The 25,538-nt window shown below is 34.5% G+C and overlaps 1 protein-coding gene across 3 annotated transcripts in view; it reads left to right on the top strand.

The window, feature by feature from the left end:
• The window catches only part of LOC105146059 (uncharacterized), a 48,697-nt gene extending 23,662 nt beyond the window's left edge, over window positions 1-25,035 (top strand). For all 3 annotated transcript variants that reach the window (XM_087416609.1, XM_087416610.1, XM_087416608.1), the window contains exons 2-7: window positions 6,963-7,347; window positions 19,492-19,616; window positions 20,151-20,292; window positions 21,312-21,561; window positions 23,806-24,064; window positions 24,850-25,035. In XM_087416609.1, coding sequence (XP_087272735.1) covers window positions 7,131-7,347; window positions 19,492-19,616; window positions 20,151-20,292; window positions 21,312-21,561; window positions 23,806-24,064; window positions 24,850-25,020 — 1,164 coding nt within the window. In that variant the 5' untranslated portion in view covers window positions 6,963-7,130 and the 3' untranslated portion in view covers window positions 25,021-25,035. The remainder of the gene's footprint in view (window positions 1-6,962; window positions 7,348-19,491; window positions 19,617-20,150; window positions 20,293-21,311; window positions 21,562-23,805; window positions 24,065-24,849) is intronic.
• Window positions 25,036-25,538: the final 503 nt, after the last annotated feature.

Below are 25,538 nucleotides of genomic sequence, written 5' to 3'. Positions count from 1 at the left end.
TATATAAAACGGATAAAATTTTTAAAAGCTTGTCTGCGTTTTTAGCACGGCAGATTGGACTTCCTGCTGATCACTGAAAACATAAGCTTAACTCTTAATGACTTCCCTCATTTGCACATGAAATTTACATATCAATAGGATTCTAGGATTAAAAAGTTCGAATAATTTACTAATAGAAAACTTGAGGTTAAAAAAAAGAAATAATATTAATAAAGTAAACATTCTCTCAGTGAAAACAGAAACCTGAATTGCAATGTAAAATTAAACTGTTCTTTTGAATTTTAATAAAGAGAAACTACAAAATAAAGAAAGTATATTAAAATGAATTTGCATCGATGTTAACAAAACGTTTTCAACTTTAACAAATATCAGATAAATTTTTTTATAAATTTAATGATTACGTGAAAACCGAGTAACGTAATCCAATCTTGCGAATACAAGATTAAATATTTCGATGAGAATCGTAAATGACTAGTTAATTATATAAAAAAATTGTTTGTAGTATTATACATATATGACACCTATATTTGCTTTAATTTTTGACTTCTTAGTCTGAAGAGAAGAAATGCATGTAAACGATCACGGAAAAAAAAAAATAAATTGGATGGTACAGTAAACCTATAATTTACTGCACGAATTCAATTCTATAACTAAGAAGATTTGATGATTTAACAAATCACTAATGTTATTCAGCTGTCAACTTTGCTACTTTAACATAGAAAATTGACTGTCTGTATATTATGACTATAGATTTCCCTGAATCAGTGAAGTTTTCAATTGTTTTTTTTCCGATGATATAATATAATTTTCTTATAAAACACGTATAGCTATGTAGCTGTATTGAATTTTTGCAACCTGACCGACATGATAATACTGTTTTTTCTCTTTGTGATGCGGGTGACCGCGACTTTATCGGCTCCTTTTAAGGAACATTTTATGGCTGTACGTTCTCGGGGAACGACCACCTACACGCAACGTTGAGCCACGTGTAAAAAGTAAAACGACTGAAGAAACACGCTGGAGAGCCAGCAAATCTTTCTCTTTCTGTGTAAATTTTGCAGTTGTCCGCGTATATAAATCATACCGGAATTATAACTCGCTAAAGTAATCGGTAAAGCGCTCGTTTAAAACGTAAACGTAGTAGTAACGTGTAATTCATGATAAAATATTACCAATCGGGAAACCAATTTGATAAGAAATAGGTTGATGCCAATTACAGAAAACGGGATTTATAAATGGGAGATTTAAAACGGTTTCTGTTGTTAACAAATGCTTGGAAAAGAATTGAATCATTAATCTAACATTTCTAGACAAGATGTTTAGCGAGGTCTTCTGATTAAGATCGATCATTGAATGCGGACAAACGCGGGCAAATGTACGATTAATGCTTGCGGCGCGCAATAAATGTTACCGCGGCGAATAACCGTTTACGTTGGATCCACTGTACATATGTTCGGTCCGCAAGATTATCCGCGAGATCCCGAGGACCGTTGTCGAGCGATTGTCACGCGACGTTCATGCGTTACATGTGTCTCCTTGTAATAAGCTGTACGCCCACGCACTCGCGTTACGAACCGGACGGCCGTGTAGTGATGGAAGCACGGCTTTCGCCACGCGGCTAATCCAGCGCGGTTATATATGTAAGTACGTATGCGCGCGTTGAGGTCTCTAATGGCGATCCAATTCGCCGCTCATCCTCCGATTAGACTCGATTGTTGTCCGGTCGTTGACTTCGGACACGGACTTTGGTGCATAATGCACTTCGATTTTTTCCGAATCGATGGACCGTACCTTTCGCATCATTCAATCGACTTCCTTCTCTTGCGACTTATGTATCCATTTTTATCATATAATGTATTATCTTTAAGAATGTATTGCACATATTTTTTGTCAAGATGAAAAAAATAGATTTTTCTATACCGTATATATTTGAAAATAATACAAACGTTTGACAGTAATTTAAAACCTGGATCAAACATTATTTCAATAAGAAGTAGACTCTTTTAAAATTATAATTAAGATAAAATAAGAAAATTTTTATTTAAATTAAAAAATTATATTGTTAAATATAATTGTTAGTATTTATGTTATTGAAATGCTATTTCGTATGTATAACATTCATTTTTATCCGGAAGATGTTTTCCAATTCCAGTCACTTTTTGCAGAGATTGTACACAATGATACATCGTTAATCTTGGTTTAACTTACTTTTGATTTTCTTGATTCAAAAATAAGAAAAAAATAAAAAAAGTAAATTAATTCGTCGTTAATTAATCGGTTGTTTGTTTTTTAATCCTGTTAAGAAATTAATGTTTACAATTTTTTAAAACTTGCAGAACCATTCATGTTAATTAGATAGTACTTTCGCGTAAACGAAATGTACTATATGTTATTATATCATATTATGACAGAGAAGAGGCACACACGTAAATGAAACTTTGAAACGTTAATGAGACTATATTAGTAAATATTTTTCATGCTTTGCGCAAATTATGTGCACTGTGTGCATTAATTAAAGTAATCTCGTCCATCGTATCGTGCTCTAAAATGGACGATGCATTCTTTACCGGAATAAAACTTTACAAAGTGTTGTTATATCACGCTTAATATTATTTGCACGAGAAGCAGTGAACGGCTGCTTATGAAGATTGGCATCGTGATTTTTGAATGTAGGCGTAAAGTAACGCTATGTAATAACTATGCAATTACGTCCAGCTGTTGGATATTGATAGAGCAGTGCAACTGAGTCTATAAATTAATGCAGAGATCGAAACGTATAAAGCGATGAAGTTATGTCATCCCGTGGGCGGCCGTTACGTTATCTGGCGAAAAATAAAAGCTTGACTAATGATGCTCACGCGATGTTTTTATCGATGTTTTTCAAGTGGCGAGAGAAGAACCTCATAACCCAATCGATTATTTTTAGAACACAAACAAATTATTATCATGAAATCAGTCTACGTATTCATAGCAAGAAATAATAAAGTGATGTAGAGATACATTTGGATTTGATTTAGTGAATCGGATATATTAACGGTATTTATCTCGTTAATCTCTTGGTATCTCGATTCGTAAGTCATCTGTACAGCTGTTTAGTCGTTTCTCGGCAGTTACACAATATCGTCTTTATGAATAACGTCTTTGAGAGTGTTCGATAAAGCCGACGTGGAACCGTCTCTGCGTTCGATAAGTTTTACAACTCAAAATTAGTTCACGGGCAGAACGATTTTGTTGAAGTATTGAAAAATTCAGTTACAGATACAGTTTTGACAATAATTTTGTTGAACTATCAAAATAATTATGTACGACATTCAAGCTGGTTGCTAGAATGTCAAAATTTGTTTGTAGTATTGCTCATCATGCTTGAGTTTTCTACACTGGAAACAGAGTCTGGTTGCATTAATTGGAATTCTAGTGGAAAACGAAACACAAATCAGAATTTATTATTCTACTATTTATTAAATATACTATTTATTAAATCATATTTTATTTTTTATTGCTAAATCTATTATAATTCTAATTGAGATAACCAATAATGATGACGGGAATTCTGATTGATATGATTAGAATTTATTGATTCGTTTATTTTCAACCAGAAATTTTTCTCAATTTACATAAATATTTTGATGGTTCAACAAAATTATTTTCAGATCTATGTTAGCTAAGCTTTTAGATATTATAGCTAAATCGTTCTTTCCGTATAAAAGTTTATATTGATACAGATCTAAAAATAATTTTGTTGGACTATCAAAATTATATAGGACACTCAACTGGTTAAAATGTCAAAATTTCTTGTAGCATTGTTCATCATGTTTGAGTTTCCTACATAATTATCTTGATGATTCAAAAAAATTGTTCTGAAATTTGTGTTTATCTAAATTTTTAAATACTTTAATAAAACCTTCTTGAATTCCGTGTATGTATCGTGTGTTTGAAAGCACCGGTTCAGGAAGATAAATTCGTCTGAATCTGGCAGCGGGTTTATTCCCAGTTTGGGCACACAAATCTTTGATCAAGGGTAACCATGTGTACGTTGCGTTTCCTTACTAGTTACACTTACAAACAACGTTCGGCTTAAGGAACTCGAGATGTTCAGCGTCTCGTAACGCTACAATACCGCTACACACGATCTCTGTTTCTCTCTCTTCTCAACGCTGTACGCCGTATATAGAGATCTTATGGTTTCTCGTGTGCTTATTTATTTTTGCGTGCTTACGTAAATCTGATTGTTGCAACAGGAATCGAGGCGTTCGAGGGGTCTTAATGAAAACTTTAAACTGAGATCACGCTAAATACATTCGTAAAGATTCTCGAATTTTTCTTTCGAAAGCGATATAATTGCACGCGATTGCTACTCGAGTACTTGAGAAATATCACGCGCACTTTCTGCGTGATTTACAACATCTTCATGCCGACCAATGTTGACAGAGTCCAACGAAAGCATCGCTTTTCTCTTCGATGCATTAAGATTAATACTTTCGCTATTACTTAAAGTACAGAGACAATTCTGATTACTGGCTCTTGGAAAAACGCTGAATACAAAAATCAAAATGAATATTCGGAAAGAATGGTTTTGCTGAAACAATATCATAATGAAGTAACATATTCAAAAATTTAAAACATATTATGAACATATTTAAAACTTATTTAATTATATTCAGATATAGATTATGAACCGTTAAAATAATTATACACTGAAAAAAGTTTACTCTATTTTAATAAATACTTTTTTCAATATTTGTAAGTAAACTTTTACTTATAGCAAATAAATATTTACTCAATGAAAAAAAAAATGATAGTTTAATCAAATTAATGGTTCATGTATCAAATAAATATATTAACATTCAGTAAATGTTTAATTACAAATATTTAAAAAAATATTTATTAAGATATAAACTTTGTTCAGTGTGGGACGTTCAAACATGTTAAAACTTTTTGCAGCATTGCCATCAACGCTTAAGCATTCTACATAATTATTTATATAAAAAAAACTACGATGAAAAAAAACCTGTAATGATCTCGACGTATTAATAATTTCTCCATTTCGTATGGATAGATGTCTAGGTCGGAAATTAATTAAACGATCTTGAAGCTGACATTCGCCCTATCTAACTTAAGTATAATGAAAATGCTATTAATCGCGGAAACGAAAGATTGATCATCGCGATTTATAGAAATGTCTACCGTAATATATGTGAGAGGATATTTTGCGCCCACGTGCGCATATGTTGAACGCACAAGCATCGAGCGCAGCGACAATTTCATCTGCCCCGATCGAATGCTGAGTTTCACCAGTTTCGCAAACTTGTCGCTCGCCGTCATTCGTCTCGCTAGAGATTTCGATAAGAAAGTCGTCTCTCCTCGAGTGAGTTGTTCTTAATATCTATGAATCTGAGAAACGCGTACGTGTTGACGCGATAATACATTGCGTTATGGATAATAGAGATAATTGCGCGATATATCGAAGGACGCTCGTAGGTTTGTCCGCGAACATCGCAATGGGTGGTGATTTGTTTTCTCAGTCCAGAGACATCGATATGTAATTCTTACATCAGCATTTAGGTATTGGTAGCGCGATTAATAATTTTATCGTATACAGTGCGTAGTCGTGCACGCAAAAAAAATATTTTGCTGCTTCAGTTAGAATTATCGCTGTTTTTTGTATCTAATGGAAAATTACGTATAGAAAATTGTACTATGTTATACTATATTATTATGTATACGAATAGAATTTATAGCACAAATTTAAATTCTATATCTGTTATCTATATAATTAGATGCAACACATATCTAATATCGCAGTACTCGTTAGAAATTTATCTATTTTAGCTAATTTTTTGTACTTAGATAATTTTCACTATAACTGTAAGATCACTTTTTTGAGTCAACGCGTAATTGAAAGCATTGTCATGTTGTACGAAACACCCAGAGAAAGATTTCTTCGATTCAAAGAAATGTTTTTTTGTTATTACGGTTAAAGAAAAAATTTCTTCGAACGTCATTTCTTTAAATCAAATAAATTTTTTATTTAATTAAAAAAATAATGTTTAAATCAAAGAAATGACGTTCAAATCAAAGAAATTTTTTTTCATAATAAAGAAACATTTCTTTGAATCGAAGAAATCTTTCTCTGAGTGAAGAAAAGTTTCTTCTCGTTGCAAAAAGATATAAAAGCACCTAATTAATTATTGGTGCGTGAGTGTTGATTCTTGTTTTGAAGTCATGTGCTTCTTCGGAAGCGGGAAGTAACGCTAACCCCATTTAAAAAAATACTAGATACTTTGCAAAATTCAAAATAGGCTCTATTTCATCGCTTAGCCTTTGTGAGTTAATAGACAGTTCGTGCTCGATACTCGCTCTTCAGACTCCTTTGTTCTTTAATCACTCGACTTCTTGAATTCCATTAATGCTCCCTCGTAGAATCGAAGCACGCGATATAACAGCAAACGTAGACATAATTACCAACAAATACTTATTCGTATGCACAGACGTTCTTCTTATTTCCGTGAAAAAATATGATTTTTAACTTTATGAGAATTTTCTAACTTAATCCTAATCTAATATTTATCTTTCTGATTTTAATTCCGCTTTTAACTTTCAATTGCTCTTGTAAAGAGATATTTTTTAAGATTTTCTCATCTTGAATCTTGAATTATTTATATAGCTGTAAAGATAACAGCGGACAAGACACTTAAAAGAGAGCCCTTTTTCGACAGGAAAGAAACTCCATCGTTTCGTTATGGCTTCTCAGAGAAATTGTAAAGGATCCTCTTGCACGCATAAGTGCACATTCATGTTCATCTATATCTCGAATGTCTTATTCTTTCTCCATTTTCTAAGAAGAGATTCGTGTCGCATCTTATCGTCGCACTCTCGCTTTCGATTAGCATTCTCGGTGTGCATCCAGTTTTTGGATGCGATTTCGTTTTCTACAATAACGATAGCCTTCTTTTGCTTTTCAGGCGGTACTTGATTGTGAGGCTTACGTCTCTACACGACATCGTTCTTGAATAGCTTGGGAGCTGTCGAAGAAAGTAAAGTGGGTCCTGGAAGAGGACCCAAGGAGAGCGAGGAGAGAAGCGTCGAGACAGGATCCGGCGTGCGGGAACGTTGGCAGGAGCTGCCTCAAAATGTCGTACGCCAATCGATTCCCATCCTCTCAGCACACCCGTTATCGCAGTAGCTGGGGACCGTCCTCGGTTTCTGTCTTTAATCGCGCCGACGTGCCGCGACCTTCGCCAGAGGAGGAAGAATTCGAGTTCTATCACGAACGGCTGCACTCGGCGCAGAGTCGTCAGCTGATACCACTTCAGGAGGACTTGGCCGATTGGATCAACAAGACGATAAGTAAATACATTATCCATTGGAAATGAAGCGTATTTCTACGACATGAGTATTGATCGGTAAGAAGAAAAAAAACTCGTCGGACGAGTTTAGGTCATCGCCAAGGTCGGCGAATGCCGTTTCATGAGAAATTTCGATAACGATTAGATATTACTCTTGCTAATTTATGGGAATAATCAATAGCTGAGGATCTATAGCTTGCACGGAACTCGTAGACCGAAGCCGAAATGACCCAGAACGTATTCTACGTCGAATTTCCCGATAGAACCTCCCACGAATTGCTTCCACCAAATTATAATAGGTTCGTGTATAAAAGGTTCTTTTTGTCGTCTCGATGCCACGTCACGCGAGCATTGCCGCGACAGTGCATCGCGTGTTATCTTCGAAATATCGTTTTTATGTAAAGTTTGTCAAGAGCTTACTGAAATTGTGATAAGCACGCTCCTATTTATTAACGTCGAGAACGCATCACTCTGAAATCGTTCGCTTAAAAAGACACTGTTAGATATCGAAGGAGTAACTCAATCCCTTGAGTTAAATAATATTTTGTTATTTTTAACTTCTATGTATGTCGAAATATAAATATCGTCCATGTTAATGTATTCAGTAAATAATAAATTAAATTTGAGTCAAATATATTTTCTTGAATTAAATTGTTTGTTTAACTCTATTATTTTAATCAAGATAAACTGTATATTGGATAGGAGCAGTGATGATCTATAGAAAAATCATTCAAATTAATACAAAAACAGCTCAAATTAGTAACTTAAACTAATGGTACATTTGACATTATAAATTTAACAGTGTATAAATATAATATTTGTGCTAAATTATTATTAATCCTATTTTTTATATTTTTTTATTTCAAGAGTCTTTGCTTGTTCATTAAATCTAATTTAATTTATGATATTACGTGCTCCAATTTTAGCTAGGATTGCATTGAAAAAGAATCTGACAATAGCTAGCCGCGGTTTAGATCCGCGGTTTAGTATTAAATATAAATCTATTTTTCGCGAATTTATTTAATTCCCCAAAGTATTGTAAAATATTAAATTAGGTACGATATACATAATTACGTAAAAAATATTATAGTTTCTCATAACTCTTCTCGTCTGGCTCTCTTAAATGCCGCGTAAGGCGCAAAAAGAAATCGGCGTGGCGTAACACCGTGTAACGACTCGACATTCGCGTCATGTTTGACCACATTTTTTTGCATTCTATCGGGCTTCGCCCGATGTGAAATCACCTTAAAAAGAGTCGGTGGCTTGCCATGCTACGGGATGTGGCGTGCGCGTGCAAGTCTTATGCAGCTTTGATGTGTAAGAGCCAACACAAAAGTTAGCATCTGGTGCTACACGTGGGAAAGGATATTCATAATATTTCGCCTTACACTTCGTCATGTCTCGGGCTGCCACGTAAAAACGTGCGCGCCATGTGTACAAAATTTTACGAAGCTTGCTTGAATGTCGCAAAAACATTCAAGGATGGCGCCATAATATATCTGTAAATTGTTTCATAAAAAAATTTCGCTATTTTACAAGCCTATTTAGCAAGTCGTACAGAAGGAATAATTGTAAAAACGAACTGCGCGTCACGAGAACATAAAGAGATAGTTGGAACGACTTAAAATAACTATAGGATCAATAAGCAATTGTTCTGTTAACTGTTGTATGCGGAATATGGAAACGAAATATACTGCATGAAGATCATTACTATCGTATCGGTACTAAATTTGGGAAGTTCGAAGTAGGTGAAAGTTTTCGCTTATTAATTAACTTATTAGATTACACATGAAGACTGCATTCCTGAAACGAGTACACGAGGTTAATGTCATAAAACTTTTCTTTTGAATCTACCTAATCAATCGACAGTTAGCCTTTCAATTTTTATTGATTTAACCCTTCAATGCTATTTTCGATCTGGTATACCAGCCTTTTTTCTTATAGAATAATTTTTTTCGAAACTTTTTATTAATAAAGATACATATATTCGCTTGATAGCATTATATTCCTTAAAGTCTGGCGTTTCGATTGAAAAAAATTTTGTTACAATGTGTTCATTTTTACGAAAGTCATAAACAATTAAAGTTGAATATACTGTACACGATGTGTTATACTCGTAACAAAATATTATAATGCGGCATTTTTGAAAGGTTAAGATAAGATTGATTAATCGCTTGATTTTATCAATTGTGCAACTGAAGTTAATTGTTTCTGGTAACATAATAACTGCAACCGAAATTAATTGTTTCTTCGTGACATAATAATGTACAATGTATCGCATTAATTATTTTATGAGTTGGATAATTGGATAAACCTAATCGAGTAAACACACATACACACACACACACACAAATTTATATTTTCCAAAAAACATTGTTTAAGATTACGGAAGAGTGTTTTAGAAATTCCTGCTTAGTCTTTAAAGCAAGAAGAAAGAAAGGTGAAATGTGACGAAAAGAGCGATGATCCGTGATTCTTTTCCTACAAGGAACTGGAAATCTACCGATGGCTATCTAATTCTAGGCACGCGTGTGTGACCGCCTTTCTGCTAGTTTCCTAATACGGTACGAATACGAGTTGATGCGTAAAATAGAATTGCCACGGTGTACCGAGCCTCGCGGAAAGTAGCAATTCTGACGCTGCACTGCATTTCACGTAACAAACAGACGCGGACTTTTCACTACGCTACCGATCTCCATTCTGACCTTGCACTTTTAGCAATTGATCTTGAGAATCACCGTGCAATTTTGTGTCGAGATTGTCTCTAAGATTGCCGCTCTAAAGATAATTTATTAATTCCCGTTAGATCGTAATTGGATCGCGTGCTGAATGAGAGATTAATGATGAAAACATTGCTACAACATCGCTAATAGTACCTTCCCACATAATTCGATTCACTTGCGATTGTCGCTTTGCCGTACTTTCACCTCTGATTGCATGTTACTACGTGGATACGATTAAGTGCACACATATCGATGATCAAGGAAAGTGCGTCCATAAAATACAGTTGGATGCAGTTTGGCGGACGGAATGTGCGAAAACGAGTGTGGTCTCACGCGACCTCGAAGGATCCAGCTTTGCGATGTGGACCACCCTGAGAGATTGCGACACGAATGTACGCCGAGAAAAACGAACGATACGTAAACGAACATCGAGCTCGTACATATATTTAGTCACAAAAGGCGATGCACATAGAGATATATGATTTACGTGACTCGCCTAAATCACGTCGCTTAAAATATATCGATCTTTGATAAACCTCTAGATACTCAGTGGTAATAAATTAAAATGACATTACCGCGTAATGTTTACGATACAATTATTTCGATTTAAAAACATTCGCGAAATTTGACGTATTAAACGCAAGATTTCAAGATAAGGGGTTCCTGAATGGGGGTTCCTGAATGGGGGTTCCTGAATGATCAATAATGAAAATGTTTCTTTTTATTCATTCGCTCGTGTTCTCGAATGTGAATGTTACTAGTGTTTAAAGAAGACACATGTTTTGTTCCCGAAGGGAGAAGCCACTCCTTCGCACATATCGTATGCACGTAATGTATGCGCTGTAATTTTGCAAATTGTTTTCCTTTTCTTTGGTGTGTAATTTTGAAATCAACCTGGACTTTCTCTTTACTAGAGCATGAATTTATAAATCTACATGGACAAACAGCGACATTATCGATTATTTGCACTTTAGATGCGAATTAAATAAATGAAACTCGGTGAAAGGATTTAAATCTTTTTGCTTTTTTAAATATCGTTTATGAAAAAAATTTAATACCCTTTGGCTGTTAAATAATTTATATGATACATCGTATCAACAAGATACTCTAAGCGTGATTTTGAAAGAGACACACTTTTGACAAGGTGTGAGTAAACAAAGAAAGATATTTAATAAGTTTTCAAAGATGGCAAGAAAGGTTGAAATTCACTTGACCATTCCTAGCGTGTCATAAGTATGTTTGCTTATCCGAGTTTGAGGAATAGATTTACTCGTACAACTTTTTCGTCAAATACTGTCTAACGAAGATAAGGATTCTGAAATAGGAATGTAAGAATCTTTTGAAAAAAATTCGTTAAAACGCTGACTAACATTTTTCGAAATCAGTTCCTCTCAGTGTTTTAAAATAATTATTAGCATTGTTAAATTGACGATCAATTTAATTTGTGATATTTTTATTATTCCAATTTCTGTTTATGATCGCATTTAAATCTGATGGTATTTGGCGCAGAGTTTATAACTAGAAAATATATTAAAAAATTTATACATATAAATATTATTGGACACCACAAGATATCTCGACCGTATTTAGTGTTTTTTTATTTAATCGAAACTTTGTTAATTTCTAATAAAATTAGAAATGTTAAAATATTAATTTGATTTTTTATATAACACCTAATATTTTACATAGATCCTCATAAAGATATTTTACAAATAGAATTACAATAAGAAAGCAATAATCTCATTATAGCTATTTAGACGGCTACATGAGTTTCTTCTAAGAGGCTCACACAAAATGAAGATACAGAGAGGAACTTCTCATTGATATTCAACGGTTGCCAAAGCATCATTGGCGACGTGAAAAAAATAACACGACGGCCTTTCGTTACCCACGCGCGCCCTGCGCCTCTTACAGTTGCAAAGCCTCTGTGACTCAACCGGAAGTCAGCTGGGCACCCCTCTTCCTTCATGCCACTTCTTCTCTTCTCCCTTCATCACATGGGCACCCAAAGCCGCATTACGCATAATGGGCGTACGCTTTCCTAATACGCTTGCGCATCCGCGGGACACTATCGACTCGTGAGACGATACGGCGATCTAAGCGACGAAGATATCGCCTTGACACTTGACACGCGTCACTGATGATCCGATCGGCCGTAAATCAGAAAGCGAAACCTTTGACTCGCCGCGTTAATTTATCGTCGCCGATTATTCTGCCGATATAGGCACCGCAGAGGTGACCGTTCACGGACTCGCAGACTCGAACGGATTTATCGTGGGATCCTGGTCGCGAGCTACAATATGCGCCGTTTAATAGAGGCATGTTTCCGAGCAAATCGTGAGCGTGCTTCAGAATCACACTTTAGCTACGCTGTCGCTGTATTGCGTGGCAAGTAATAAAAATACTGGCTCTATGACACGAATGACCAGATAAGGAACAGATATACACGCTCGGCGTGTAACGAGGCGATAATCGAGACATTCACGAATATCACGAGTTCGAAAAGAGATTTATCATTTCTTAATCCTTCTGTCAATGTACAATTTTTTCCTACCTTTTTTATTATCGTGCAATGTTTCATAAGATTCTCATATAGGATTTTATATTATCTGAATCACAAAATAAGACGACATATGTACATCTTTTAAAAAAAAGATTATGATTTGAAGACGGAAGGAGGGGTATAATTTTTCTATACGTTAAATGTAGATATTTTTTTAAAATAAAATAAAATTTCTAAAATATACTTTTTACAATTCTTATTAATATAATTTTATAAATATAAAATTTTAATAATTAGAAGTTTTACGATTTCTAAAAGATATACTCTTAAAAAAATACGATTGGTACTTTTTCCGCTAAAAAACGAGATAAAGTCTGTGCAAAACTGTTCTTTATTGTTCGAAAAGTGGGATTTTTAAGACGTTATTCATATAAAAATATAAAAATGTTTATTATTTAAAATTCGATATAGGTACCCGAATATTCATACATTAATAGAAAGGTTAAGAGATCAGTCCGATATTAAACTGAGCCAAAGTCACAAGGTTTTCGCGAAAATACAGGTCACAGTTTGTAGTAGACGCGCACGACGAGTCTTGAACGTTAAGCAATCGCGAGAGAATGAAGGGCGGATGTCAGTACCAATAAGAGTCGAAGGAAGTCCGTCCTTCCTTTCGCCGCGGCACGTCGGCCGTAAAACCGTCGTGTTTATGCCCGGCTCGAGCGAAGGACCGTATATATCTTTATTCGAGTCGGGGATACAACATATCTTACTTTACTCGACACCCGATGATCGATAACCGCGCCGATTGGTGCCATGTACCCTTCATCGCGAAACGAATAACGTTGTGCCGGATAATTCGCGGTCAGCGCGCGCGCGACCGCGAAGATTAAGGATTTAATCGCAGGATTTAAAATACGAGAAAAACGCGAATTGCCACAATAACGTAAAAAAATGTGTACTTAAAAAAAAAGGAATATAATATCATGCTTATATAATCCGTATTGATGTTGATATAATATAAACATCAACATTGTGTGAATTTAACACCATGCTTATACATATAATCCTCACTATGTTGGTGTTGACATAATATAAACACCAACATGGTGTAAATTTAACACCTTGGTTTGATATTAAATTTACCATGTTAGTGTTTGTATTATACCAACACGGTGAGAATTATATTTAATACCCACTATGTTAAATGCATATCCATTTTTTAGAGTGCATCCAGCTAACGCTAAATATTCCTGAAATATTCGTAAACTGTTTTTAAAATTCCAAAATAATATTCCAAGAGTGTCCAGAATATCCCAAAATATTTTCAGAATAAAAATAACGTTAAAATAATCGTTAAATATTCCATTCACATTACACATTCGAAAAATGTTTCATATATTCCGTAAAATTATAATTTTCCTAGAAATTTCAAGTTCGGAGGTCTCTGAAATAATTTTTAAACGAAATTGTACTACTTGTACTGTCAAAAATATATTTAATGTCAATTTAATATCAATTTAACATAGCAATGTAAATTACTATTAATGTTACTCACATCAATTGCATATATAAATGAAATGTATATTTCATTTATCTTGGAATCCAGTTTTGAAGACTCACTTCACAAGCGAAATGCTGCGCTCTTTATATTCTTTTTCATATGAGTTATATTTACGAGTTAATAAATCTTCGTCGGGATCCTTTGTCAGGGATGTATACTATTCGCGGATGAGTGATTTTCGTGATATATAAAGAAGTTTAATATACATATATCACACCTACGCAGTTTATGGAATATCAATAACTTAACCAATAACTTAACAAATTAAATATGCAAGTGATGTGAGTAACATTAATAGTAATTTACATTGCTATGTTAAATTGATATTTCAATAAAATATTTAACAGTTTTCAAATTAAGATGAAAATACAACAAATTTTAAAATGTCATTGAAAGTCAAGGAAAATCATGAAATTTTGTCTGTAAATCAAGGAAAATATATGAAATTTTAGGATGAGGAATTTGTGACAATCCTAAATGTTTTTAATATTTAAACATTTTCTGTGAAAATTCTTTTGTTGGAATATTCAGCATATTGAGAATACAGATCGATCTTTTCATGAATAATTAACGTTAGTTAAGTAACATTCGGAGAATTTTGATGATTAAAATAACTTTATGCCTGAATGAATGTACGTTTATAAACTCCGGTCATTCTTAACTTTCGGTTCTCACGTTTCGACTTCCGACTCGAATTCTTAATGTTGCGAACGCTTAATTTACAATCTTGAATCTTTAGTTCTTGACTTACACTCGATATCGTCGAACGTGAGTGGCATGAGCAACGATAGAAAACGTAAATAGCGGATGACATAATGTAAGACAAAGAGATTGTCTTACATTACATCCTTTTCTTTTTTATACGATGTGGATAACTTTCATTAGTTACTATACAATACTTAACGTCGACGAAACTGTTTTATGGAACACGCCACGATCTGCCAGCATGAACTATCTATTGCACGCGGAACTTGTTATCTAGTAATGCAAAATAAACGGGACATTCTGCGCGATATATCGGCGCACCGAGGTATTGTCGAAGACGCTTGACCGTAGCATTCACATTTAGATATTCAAAAGGAAGCTCGCTTGAATAGTTAACAGTAAGATATCGCCATGTTTCCTTAATTCTATACGGATTCGCGTCGCGCGAGATTCTCGCAGATACTTTGATCGACGATGGACCAGGCGACGCCTCGAACGATGCTCTAAAGTCGCATCGGAGAGAGAGACGAGGAACGACATAATGCAACGGACATGTATCTAGCTCGGTGACGGGGAACACAGTCGCCTTATACAGTTCCGGGTGACCGAGTTTCCTGAACGACGAGAATTCCTCGCGCGTTCGTGCACGTGCTCGAGTCCGAGTCTGATGGTCTCCCAACCATTTGTAGCTAATAAAAGTCATTTTCCGTCTAACCATCCAATTAATCTAAGAATGTTCAAGCATGATTATTTAAAAAAAAATAACATGATAATATCTAGCCTGTATATAATCAATTAAGACTATAACTTTATGATACTTTGCGTCTCAATTATTTTTATAATATATAATTGTGTATATGATAGAATTCTATTGCTTACAGAGTTAATTCTTGAAGAGAATTTAAAAAATAAAGCTATCGAAACGAGTTTTTTTTTATTAATTCTTTTTAATCCATTTATTTGAGAGACTATAGAACTGATTTGAGATGTGTGACTTCATGTGGGAGCGGCAGGCATAATTGGCGAATTTCAAGTTCAATCTTTCATCCCACATACTGATTTTAAATTCATAATGCGGCTGCGTAAGCGACTTCCAAGTTGAAGGTTATTACATATATAGCTGACAATCGCATTAATAAATGAAATGTTTATTGTTGCGAATGTTCATAAACAGGAAATCAGACCGAATATTTTGGAATAAGCCAAGACTCATTCAGGATTGTGGAGTCAAAATCGATTTTATTTCTATAATGTATTTATAGTTTCGCGTCACACACATGGATCCCGCCGTTTAAAATCCTGTTCTTTTCGTGTCCTCGGTACCAACCCTATTGTTGTTACGAAGTCGAGTCACGAGCCCGCGCTCGCGAATTCTCATTACCATTCGTATCTGCGAGGTACTATCGCTGCATCAGGACCCAACCTAGTTCCTATTTCCCATTGTGCCTGTCTATATCTATGTATATAGGTGTCTACGGGATTGTGTCGCGACCCTGCGAGTTTTCCTTAGATTCACTCATCGATCGACCGCTCCATTCTGGGAGAGAAACGACATGTGCAGAAGATACTGAGACACTCGGGTTTAATTCAAGCATCTTTAACTCTAGAATGCTATCGATACATAAATTTTACGTACAAGTAAGTGGAATAACATTGAGCACTAAGTTACACGTGGAAAGAACTTTGCTGAAATATCTAAAAATTTAACTGGATACAAATCTGAAAATAAATTTGTCATACTATCAGAATAATTATATAGGATGCTCAAACTAATCATTATACAATGTCAAAAATTTTTGCAATATTGTTCATTGCACGTGTTTGAGTTTTCTATTGTACGTAATTATTTTGATAACCAATTTATGTACAGATATCTACTTAAATTTTTGACACTTTAGTAAAATCGTTCGTGTTGTTTCAGTCATTTAAGAGGTCCAATCTGTCATGTTAAAAACTGAGATAAGCGAAGACAAGCTTTTAAAAATGTTGTCCCTTATCAGTTTATACTCCCTGATGGTCAGAATTATAAGAGAGAGTGATAAATAATTTCAATTTTTGAATAGTTTTATATTATTATTGTGTTATTGTATATTTTATTTAAGTTTTTTGGAGACACGCAGTTGGACATATTCCATACCATTTCAAGACTGATTTTAATATAGTATATTTATTCTTTCTTTCTTCTTAAATTAATTAGATTATTTGTGTTTCTATATATAAAAAAGTTTAGATTATTTAGATTAATTAATTAGATTAATTAATTAGATTATTTTATCATTAAAAGTGAAAAATGTATGAAATACTTGAATTACATTAATTAAGAATGGCCTACTTTCTTGTACGTAAAATTTACATACTGATAGTAATATTATATATCATTCTCTCTCTCTCTCTCTCTCTCTCTCTCTCTCTCAATAGCGATAGCATTCTAGGGTTAAATGAAGCATGGATTTCTATATTTGAATATTTCAAATATTCGTTAGTATCGAAGATGTTACTACTATAATCTAAGAGTCGCGTCCTTAATATTCTTTTATAGATCTTCAGCTATCAAATTTGTCGTTTCTCCAATGTAGTTGCCGACACGCTCCACTTCGATAACTTCGATGAATAATAAAAATAAGTCACGTACACGAAGAGACGAAGTGAAAATCGCAAAGAAGTTTTCCAAGAAAAAAAAATACTTGCCTACTCTTGCTTGCGTATCCGGTGAAATTCAATTGCTCCGGTATGTATCTTCGGTACGATAATATATAATCGGATAACGATCACAGTACGCTACTATGTTCGTTTGTATCCTAAAACGGGAGATCTAACGGATCGGAACAGGAGGCGGTAATAGATAACGGCCGATGGTGAGTGCAGATGCGCTTACTCTATCATCTACCGTATGGCTGTATTCGCGCATGAATTGCTAAGGGATAATGAATACGGAAAAGAGATGGCAATAAATAATATGCGGCTAGTAATAGATAACAGCTAATGGTAAGCACAGACTCGGATTAACGTATATAATTAACATACATGTTAAGTTAAATGAAGAGAATAGGAATGGAAGTGCAGGGAAGATTACATAATTTGTCAAGGCAAATAAGGGTTCTTGTTTGGATCTCTGCAAAATGACGGGTGCGAGAGATATAAGTGATAGGGACAATAATTAATGGTAGCTAATAATGAGAAAGACTCAGATTAACGAGCATGATCAACTTCCACATTGAAGTTGATCAAAGCGAATGGAAATGTGAAAAGTCTCCTTCGCAGAAGAGATTTTTAACAATTTGCCTAATCTAAAGACAAACAAAACGATTGATCGGCTCGTTTCCAGAGAAAGTTAGAATTCATCAAGTATTTATCAGAAAATTTCGCGAGGTCTCCTCTCGATGGAATCGATATTGGAAAGTTTTATTACCCGGAAAAGTGGAACGTATGTCCTTGATCTGTGCACTTTAGTTACCTGCGGCAACAATCGAAACTAAAGCGATTTTATAGTCACGCATAAGTCGACCTATCGTGAGAGTATTGCGACCTGACTGTTTCTCGCACGATCCACTACGTCGTACAAATCAACGATCCCTGACGTGCGGCTTTCAAAGTGCCGCCCTTTTTCTTTCAGAAAATCACAAGACGAGAATTAAAATAAAAATCTCGCGGGACGATGAATCAGCCGTTCCGACTTAAACCGATTTCATTGTCTTTCCAGTCGCCAATCTTGCGATCTTGCTATTAAAACGTCGTCCTTGAGCGTTGCGCGCTACTGATAAATGATTTACTGCACGATCACTGCCGTAGTAAATTTGCTTCTTCAAACAGGCTTCTTCGACCGACCAAACCGGCTCGCTGATCGTCATTCGATACATGGACGAATCACCGTTGTGTCTGGTACACTTACGAGCGATTACTACAATCACGTTGTCGATCGATCGTGTCGAATAGCTGCTTTCGCGAGTTGCATACAGATTTTCAACTATCGATGTAATTCGGACTTTATAAACTTCATCGCAAACTTACTCAATTTATTCAATTTTTTTGTTTTTTAATTATATAGTAAATAATATAATTATGTAATAATAACATAATAAAACAATAATAAGTGGAAAATGGACCAATAAGTACATAACAAATGAAACAGAAAGAATCTTATATTCGGTCAAAGCGGATCTAGATGCATAATATTTTTATATGTAAATTTTTAAATGCATTTTCAGTTCTATAGTCTGTGCGCTAATTCGGTTTGTCGAACTTAAAACACAAACACAAACTGAAGCCGAAAATAATATTAGGTCATTTAAAAAGTATCCGCGATTTTTTCATTCAAAAATTGAAAAAACCGCGGATACTTTTTAAATGATCCAATATATTGATCATCAATTTAATAATGATGTTAATAAGCATCTTAAAATATTACAAATTCATTGAGGAAAAAGTAAAAAATGATAAGATATGATATATAATAATTTTCAATTTGCGTTAGGGCTAAATAAGTATACTCGTAAATAGCGGGCTATTCTTTTTGTTACAACCTATTACTTCATCGGGCCACTTGAATGTCATTGAGAGATACTTGTAGCTTATACCGAGGGATATTCATGCGTGCGTGCGAATTATCGTTGACGCGACGGCTAAGCTAATTTTGTAATCTTCGAATTTCAGATGTGGATCATATAACGGGTGACAATTTCTTTGACGTGCTTGATAATGGAGTAATTGTATGTCGACTGGCAAGAGTTATCCAGGAAAAGGCGAGATCTGCGATTGAGGCTGGACGGGCGAAGGGAGTAAGTTATTAGAAATCATCTAGTATCTCAATTTATAGATTTTGCATTAACATGATGTGTTCCCGGCGAACAATAATTTTTTTTCTGAAATTATCGTATTATATACAATGACATTTAATTATTAAAAATACGCCGTGATATTATCACTGAAAAAATTTTGGTAATATTAATCATATTTGTATAGTAAATAGTTAACATTACTATATTTTCTTAGTTCATATAATTTATTTATATGTGAACTATATGTTCTTATTACAACTTTATAATACATAATTGAGGCGTTATTTTTCCTTAAATTTCTAATTGCTGATACGACTTTTTTCTCTGTGTATATTGACTGAACATTGGATTGAAATTATTTCATCAAGCTTTATGTATAGCAATTATCATCTAGGCTTGATTATTACTGAGATTTTTTTCAATGTACCAAGCGAATTTTGTAATTGAGAATATTTTTGTTTTGACAAAAACAATAATAAATATTTGAAGAAAAGGAAGTTTTGTTCGCAGAAATATAGAGAAATGTTGTTGTAGCCGGCACCAGTAATACGTGGTCGCTGCTGGGAGAATGCAGCCCGTCGCAGCTTCTTTTCCCGTGACAACATGGAGAACTTCATACAATTTTGTCGGCGGCTGGGCGTCCACGAGAATCTTCTCTTCGAAAGCGACGATCTCGGTAAAGCTTGGCGCAATTAATTTTAATGTATGCGAATTAAGCAGGGGCGGGCTATGCATTCGCTCTATCGGACGACTTTCAACGAGATGGGATTTAAGTGCGCACTCGATTAAGTTGATGAGCGGCGATTAGCGGAAACACTGTAATTGACTCGCACAATCTCGTGGCGGACACGCGTGTAGGAAGACTAGGAACGTGTGCCGTATAAATTATGATCCGGCATAAAACGAAGTATGCAAATCGGTTTGATTGTGACGGGAAGTGAGAGTGATTGCCACATGGATCGCGCGCGATTCCGAAGAAAGTGGAGCGAATCTGCAGCTCTTTGAAGATCGGCGGGACTTTCTCCGTTTAATCAAGTTTAATTACTGTTGGAAATAAACAATGCGGTTACATAAAATTATGTAACGATGCAATCGACCGTGACAGAAAGCCGCCACGGAAGCCTTGAGAAAAACGTCTTATTGTACGTAAATAGCATTGACCTGAATAAAATCGAGTTCGCCATGATAAAATATAAGTAATAAATGAATCTCAATCCGTAAAATGACACAGTTTGTCATTTGTATATATAACGAGCGTAAATAATATAATCAAAAGTTCGTATAATAGAATCTGATCACGAACGATTTTATCAAAATCCTATGCGAAAGATACATATGTATTATCTCACTCTAACTTATATTATTACACTTTGTAACTTTAATTAAGGTTATACAGTGAGATAATACAAATTATAATGAGATAGTATATAGAGAGACAGTATATACACTGTTGCATTAATTGGAATTTTAATTGAAAATGAACAAATCAGAATTTTCTGATTGAATCTATTATAATTCTAGTTGACATAACCAGAATTCTGATTGAACTGATCATAATCTTCTGATTTGTTCATTTTCAATTAAAAACATTTTCAATCAGAAATTTTTCTCAATGTACATATATCTTTCTCTCTCGTAGGATTTTGACAAAATCACTCATGACTAGGATTTTTAGTGTGATCTTTTTTTTTATAGTTTTGCATGGCCAACCACGGAATGTTGTGCTGTGTCTGCTGGAAGTCGCGAGACTGGCGGCCAGATATTCTCTAGAACCGCCTGGACTGGTGCAACTCGAGAGGGAAATTGCAGCTGAACAAGAAAGGGATCTTCACTGTTTGTCTGACAGCGGTATATCACATAGTAGTCTCGTCTCTTGGCAGTTCCAGTCACCATCGCCGACCACAACACCCAGGACACCATCGCCGGAAAAGATCAAACATAGCAGGTAAGTCATCATTTTCAAGAATCGATTCACACTTTACTTTTATCGATAAATGCATACAAATGTATCGCTCCCTTACTTAAAAAATGATATAACTTAAAAAACGTGATTTTCTGAATATAACGTGAAAAGTTATTATCATGAATGATTTAATAAGTATTACTCTATTAATCATCAAAAATCAATTAACTCAACTTTACAAAAAATTATCAAAATCATTATAATTCAAAAAAGATGATTTAAAAAAAAAATCGTCAAAATCGTTATTTAACAAGAATTATTTTTAAAGATTGTGAAATAAAAATTACAAAATTACATTTGATCATATTAAGAATATATTTTTTTTGTTAATATTATTTGATTAGTTCATAATTTTTTGTCAAGTTTTGGGACATGGTTTTTCCCCTCTTCTGGGAAATTTAATTTTTTTAGGTGTAATTTTTGAAGTAAGTGTAACGATATAGTTTTACGTTGCATATACTATCTCTATAGAATATATAGAATCTCAGAAATAGAATTTATTGATAAAAGTGAGATATGAATAGGGAGTATTTTGATAAACGAGAATGCATAGGTGTAGCTAAAATTTTGTTTAGGAAGGAGCCAAATTAGGATTAAGATTTTTAAACTGGGAAAAAAAGGAGAATAATATAGATTGTTGGATTTATTTTGTTTTACATTAATATTTTTAATTAATTACTAGCTGGTAAATCACAAAATCACACATATTTAATGTGTGACAACATATTGACTAACCTACTTTATTTTTTTTAATTGTAAATTGATTTTCTTTGAATTGGAAAAATTATTTATAACACTAACTGTCTTAGATTCTCAGAAAACCTTCCTTTAACTTTTACTTTCAATTCTTTCCTCTTTTCTAAAATTATTTTTGTATGAATTAAGCATAATCCGTTTAAACGGTTTTAATTATTTCTATTCTTTAAGATTTAAGAAAACTATTCGGTCTCCTCTGCCCCCCTTGACTACGCTCATGAGAATGTGTCTCACGAACTATCGGTTGCCTAATCTTGTAATCTTTCTTGCACACAATATTCCTCAATGCGTTACCTGCAACGTAACGGTCGATAAGCGATGATGTTGTGAGAAGAAACCGAAACTTAACCGTTACGGAATGTATAAGTTATTCGTTCGTATAATTTCTGTTTCACTTACCTGCATCGCATTCAAAACAACGCCCAGAACTCTGATATATTCCGGCTCGTTTACGACGAAAGATTTCCCCATCGGGTTAACAGTCACTGACTGAATGGGCAATTCTGCGTGGTGTTATTGAGAAGGAAACCTCGAGTCGCGCAACTAGGAGTGGTTGAATTTTATAGCATATGTAAAGTTTCTGGTGTGTGTGTGTCGGAGCCATTGTGTTATTCTGTAGATAGTTGAATGGTACCGTTCGCTTTATTGAATTGTTTAGATAATTGTTTTTATTCGGACAGTTCGATAAATCACAAAGATATATAAAGCCCAATCTACAATATGCTCTTGCTTTCTGCTTCTTGTCTTTTTCTCTCTTTGCGATCGTTTCAAGGTATTTGAATGAAATCTTGTACGATGAATCTCTGAGAATTTTTTTATTTTCCAGGTATTTTTATTTAAAATTCCAAATAAGATAATATTAGAAATTTTTTTAATCGAACTTTGAAATAAATTAGAATGCAAACAACGCGAATAAACTATATATTGAAAATTATATTAGGTGTTGGAATTAATTCGTAGCGTTTTTTAATGAAAGAATGTTATTTATTTCACATGAGCATTAAAAAATACATTAATGAAAGTACTTCCCATCACTTGTAAAACGCTACGAATTAATTCCAACACCTAATAGTAAAAGACAGGGATTTCACAAGATTATATTTATCACTTTCTATAATTGAAACCGAAAAACGCGAAATTTATAAGTGTAGTATAAGAAAGGCAGATTTTTCTAAGTACTATCACACTCTGGGTTTTATCGATAATCGTGTTTTTTGTCGCATACTTATTTTTCGTCTCTTTCGAAGTTAGTTCACTTTTATCTGGAACGACAGAAAATAAAGAAATAGAATAAGAAACAAAAAGGCATAGATAAGTAAAGTAAAAAGCAAGAAACAGATAGCAAAGAGCACATTGTAGATTAGAAGAAAGTTAATTTCTCTCGCTAACCCGTTCGACATGTAATATTTTGCGAAAGCGTTGGAGAATTAAACATAAATCAATTCAACGTAAATCTCGATGTAATTCTAGCTCGGCGTCTGAAGTCACAACGGGCACACGATGGTTGGATCCGGTAACCGGTGCTGCACATGAATCTGAAATGCGAAGGTCCGTTAGCGACAACGGACCGACTGGAAGTGATGGGGTGCCCAGCGACACTACCGAGGATGATTGGTCGCGCGGTAGCGTCGAAGATCCTGATGAAGTGCCGTCGCCGTCGAGTTCGCCATCACCGTCGTCGGCTGAACCACCGGAACACACTGGGCCGATAACAGAACTCGATCGCAAGGTATCAGAATGCCCCATTTTCACTTACAATGCAATCCCAATAATAGATTCTTCGGTAAGTTTCGAATGCATTCTGCACTGATATAATACAAAAGTTCATGATGATGATGATATCGAATGTCGAGAATATCTCTATGAGAATATCTATATGAATTTCATTTAACAGTTTCCAACAAAATTTGTATTACCGAAGAAACACTTTTTTGCTGGATACGAAACGATTTTGAAACATTAAAATAATAATGTGCAGTGCAGAGGAAGCTGCCCACTTCCGTGTCGCACGAAGAAATGCATATGCGGAAGATTGAATAATTTATATTCTTTCTATTAATGTTAATGTTCTTCACCGATTTATTCTACGCACGCGTTGTTTTAGTCGTATCTTCGCATGTCGTTGAGAAAACCTTAGTCCTACGTGTTATTACAGACGTTGCGCTTGCATTATAATCATTATATCGTACGAGAGGGAAGAAAGGTGTACGGATGATGGGAATCGGTGTTTTCTCGTATATGTTTTCCATGCATGCATCTGCACGCCCGTGTCGGATTCCTGCGTGCCTAGCGGCGGAAGTTACGCGCTGCGGCGTATCTTCGGCCCTTTGCTCCTCGCTGCGACGACACGTCGAAGCGATTTATCTCGCGTGACAGTCGATCATTCTTCATTCGTTCGACAATACGAAGGTGGGCGGCCCGATGCACAAAAAACGTCCGTAAATATATACCCGGTATCCTTTCGTTTTGCGCACCTCTCTCAGTATCTCCAGCATCGCGTGCCTCCGTTTACAGGTGCGAAGAGCCACCGAGGCCGTCCAGAGACTCTGCCAGTGCCCGTCGAATAAGTGCTCCAAGCTGAAGGTGCGCAAAGTCGGCGAAGGTCGCTACCATATCGCGGGACGTAACGTTTTTATCAGAGTAAGTACAATCTATTTTTATATACATATTGTATATAGTGTATAAAACTCATTATTTCTTTTGTAAAGTTAAAACTAAAATCGATATTATATCGTTGCGTTAATGGAAAAGTGATATATTTCACAAATTAGTAACTTTCTAATAGAGTGTTGAGTAGAGTATTTTTTAAATTCTGAATTGGAACATTTTAATTAAGATAGTGAATATGCATATCTTCACTTTCTTTCATATTATACTTTCAATTGTGTATATTCATTCAATTATACATGGAGAAAAGTTTTGATTTTAGAGAAAGACTATAAATAGATTATTATAGTAATGACAATCATTTTTACATAATAATAACTGTTAATTGTAGTCATTTTCGGTGCCAATTATATTTGTCGATAACACTGTATTATTATTATTAACAATATAGCAATAATAACCATGATAATTAGAGTAACATATTAGTATAATTACAAAAAATCGAACAACTTTTCTCTCAGTGTATTCTTTAAAACTATGTCAAGAGTTTTCAAAATTTGAACATTACATCCCTAACGTTTATTAGAACTTTTCTC

The sequence above is a fragment of the Acromyrmex echinatior genome, unplaced genomic scaffold, assembly GCF_024713525.1.
Source record: "Acromyrmex echinatior isolate Ae372 unplaced genomic scaffold, ASM2471352v2 Scaffold45, whole genome shotgun sequence".
Taxonomy (NCBI): Eukaryota; Metazoa; Arthropoda; class Insecta; order Hymenoptera; family Formicidae; genus Acromyrmex; species Acromyrmex echinatior.
The sequence above is the reverse complement of the archived record's forward strand: the minus strand, read 5'-3'. Positions and strand labels throughout refer to the sequence as shown.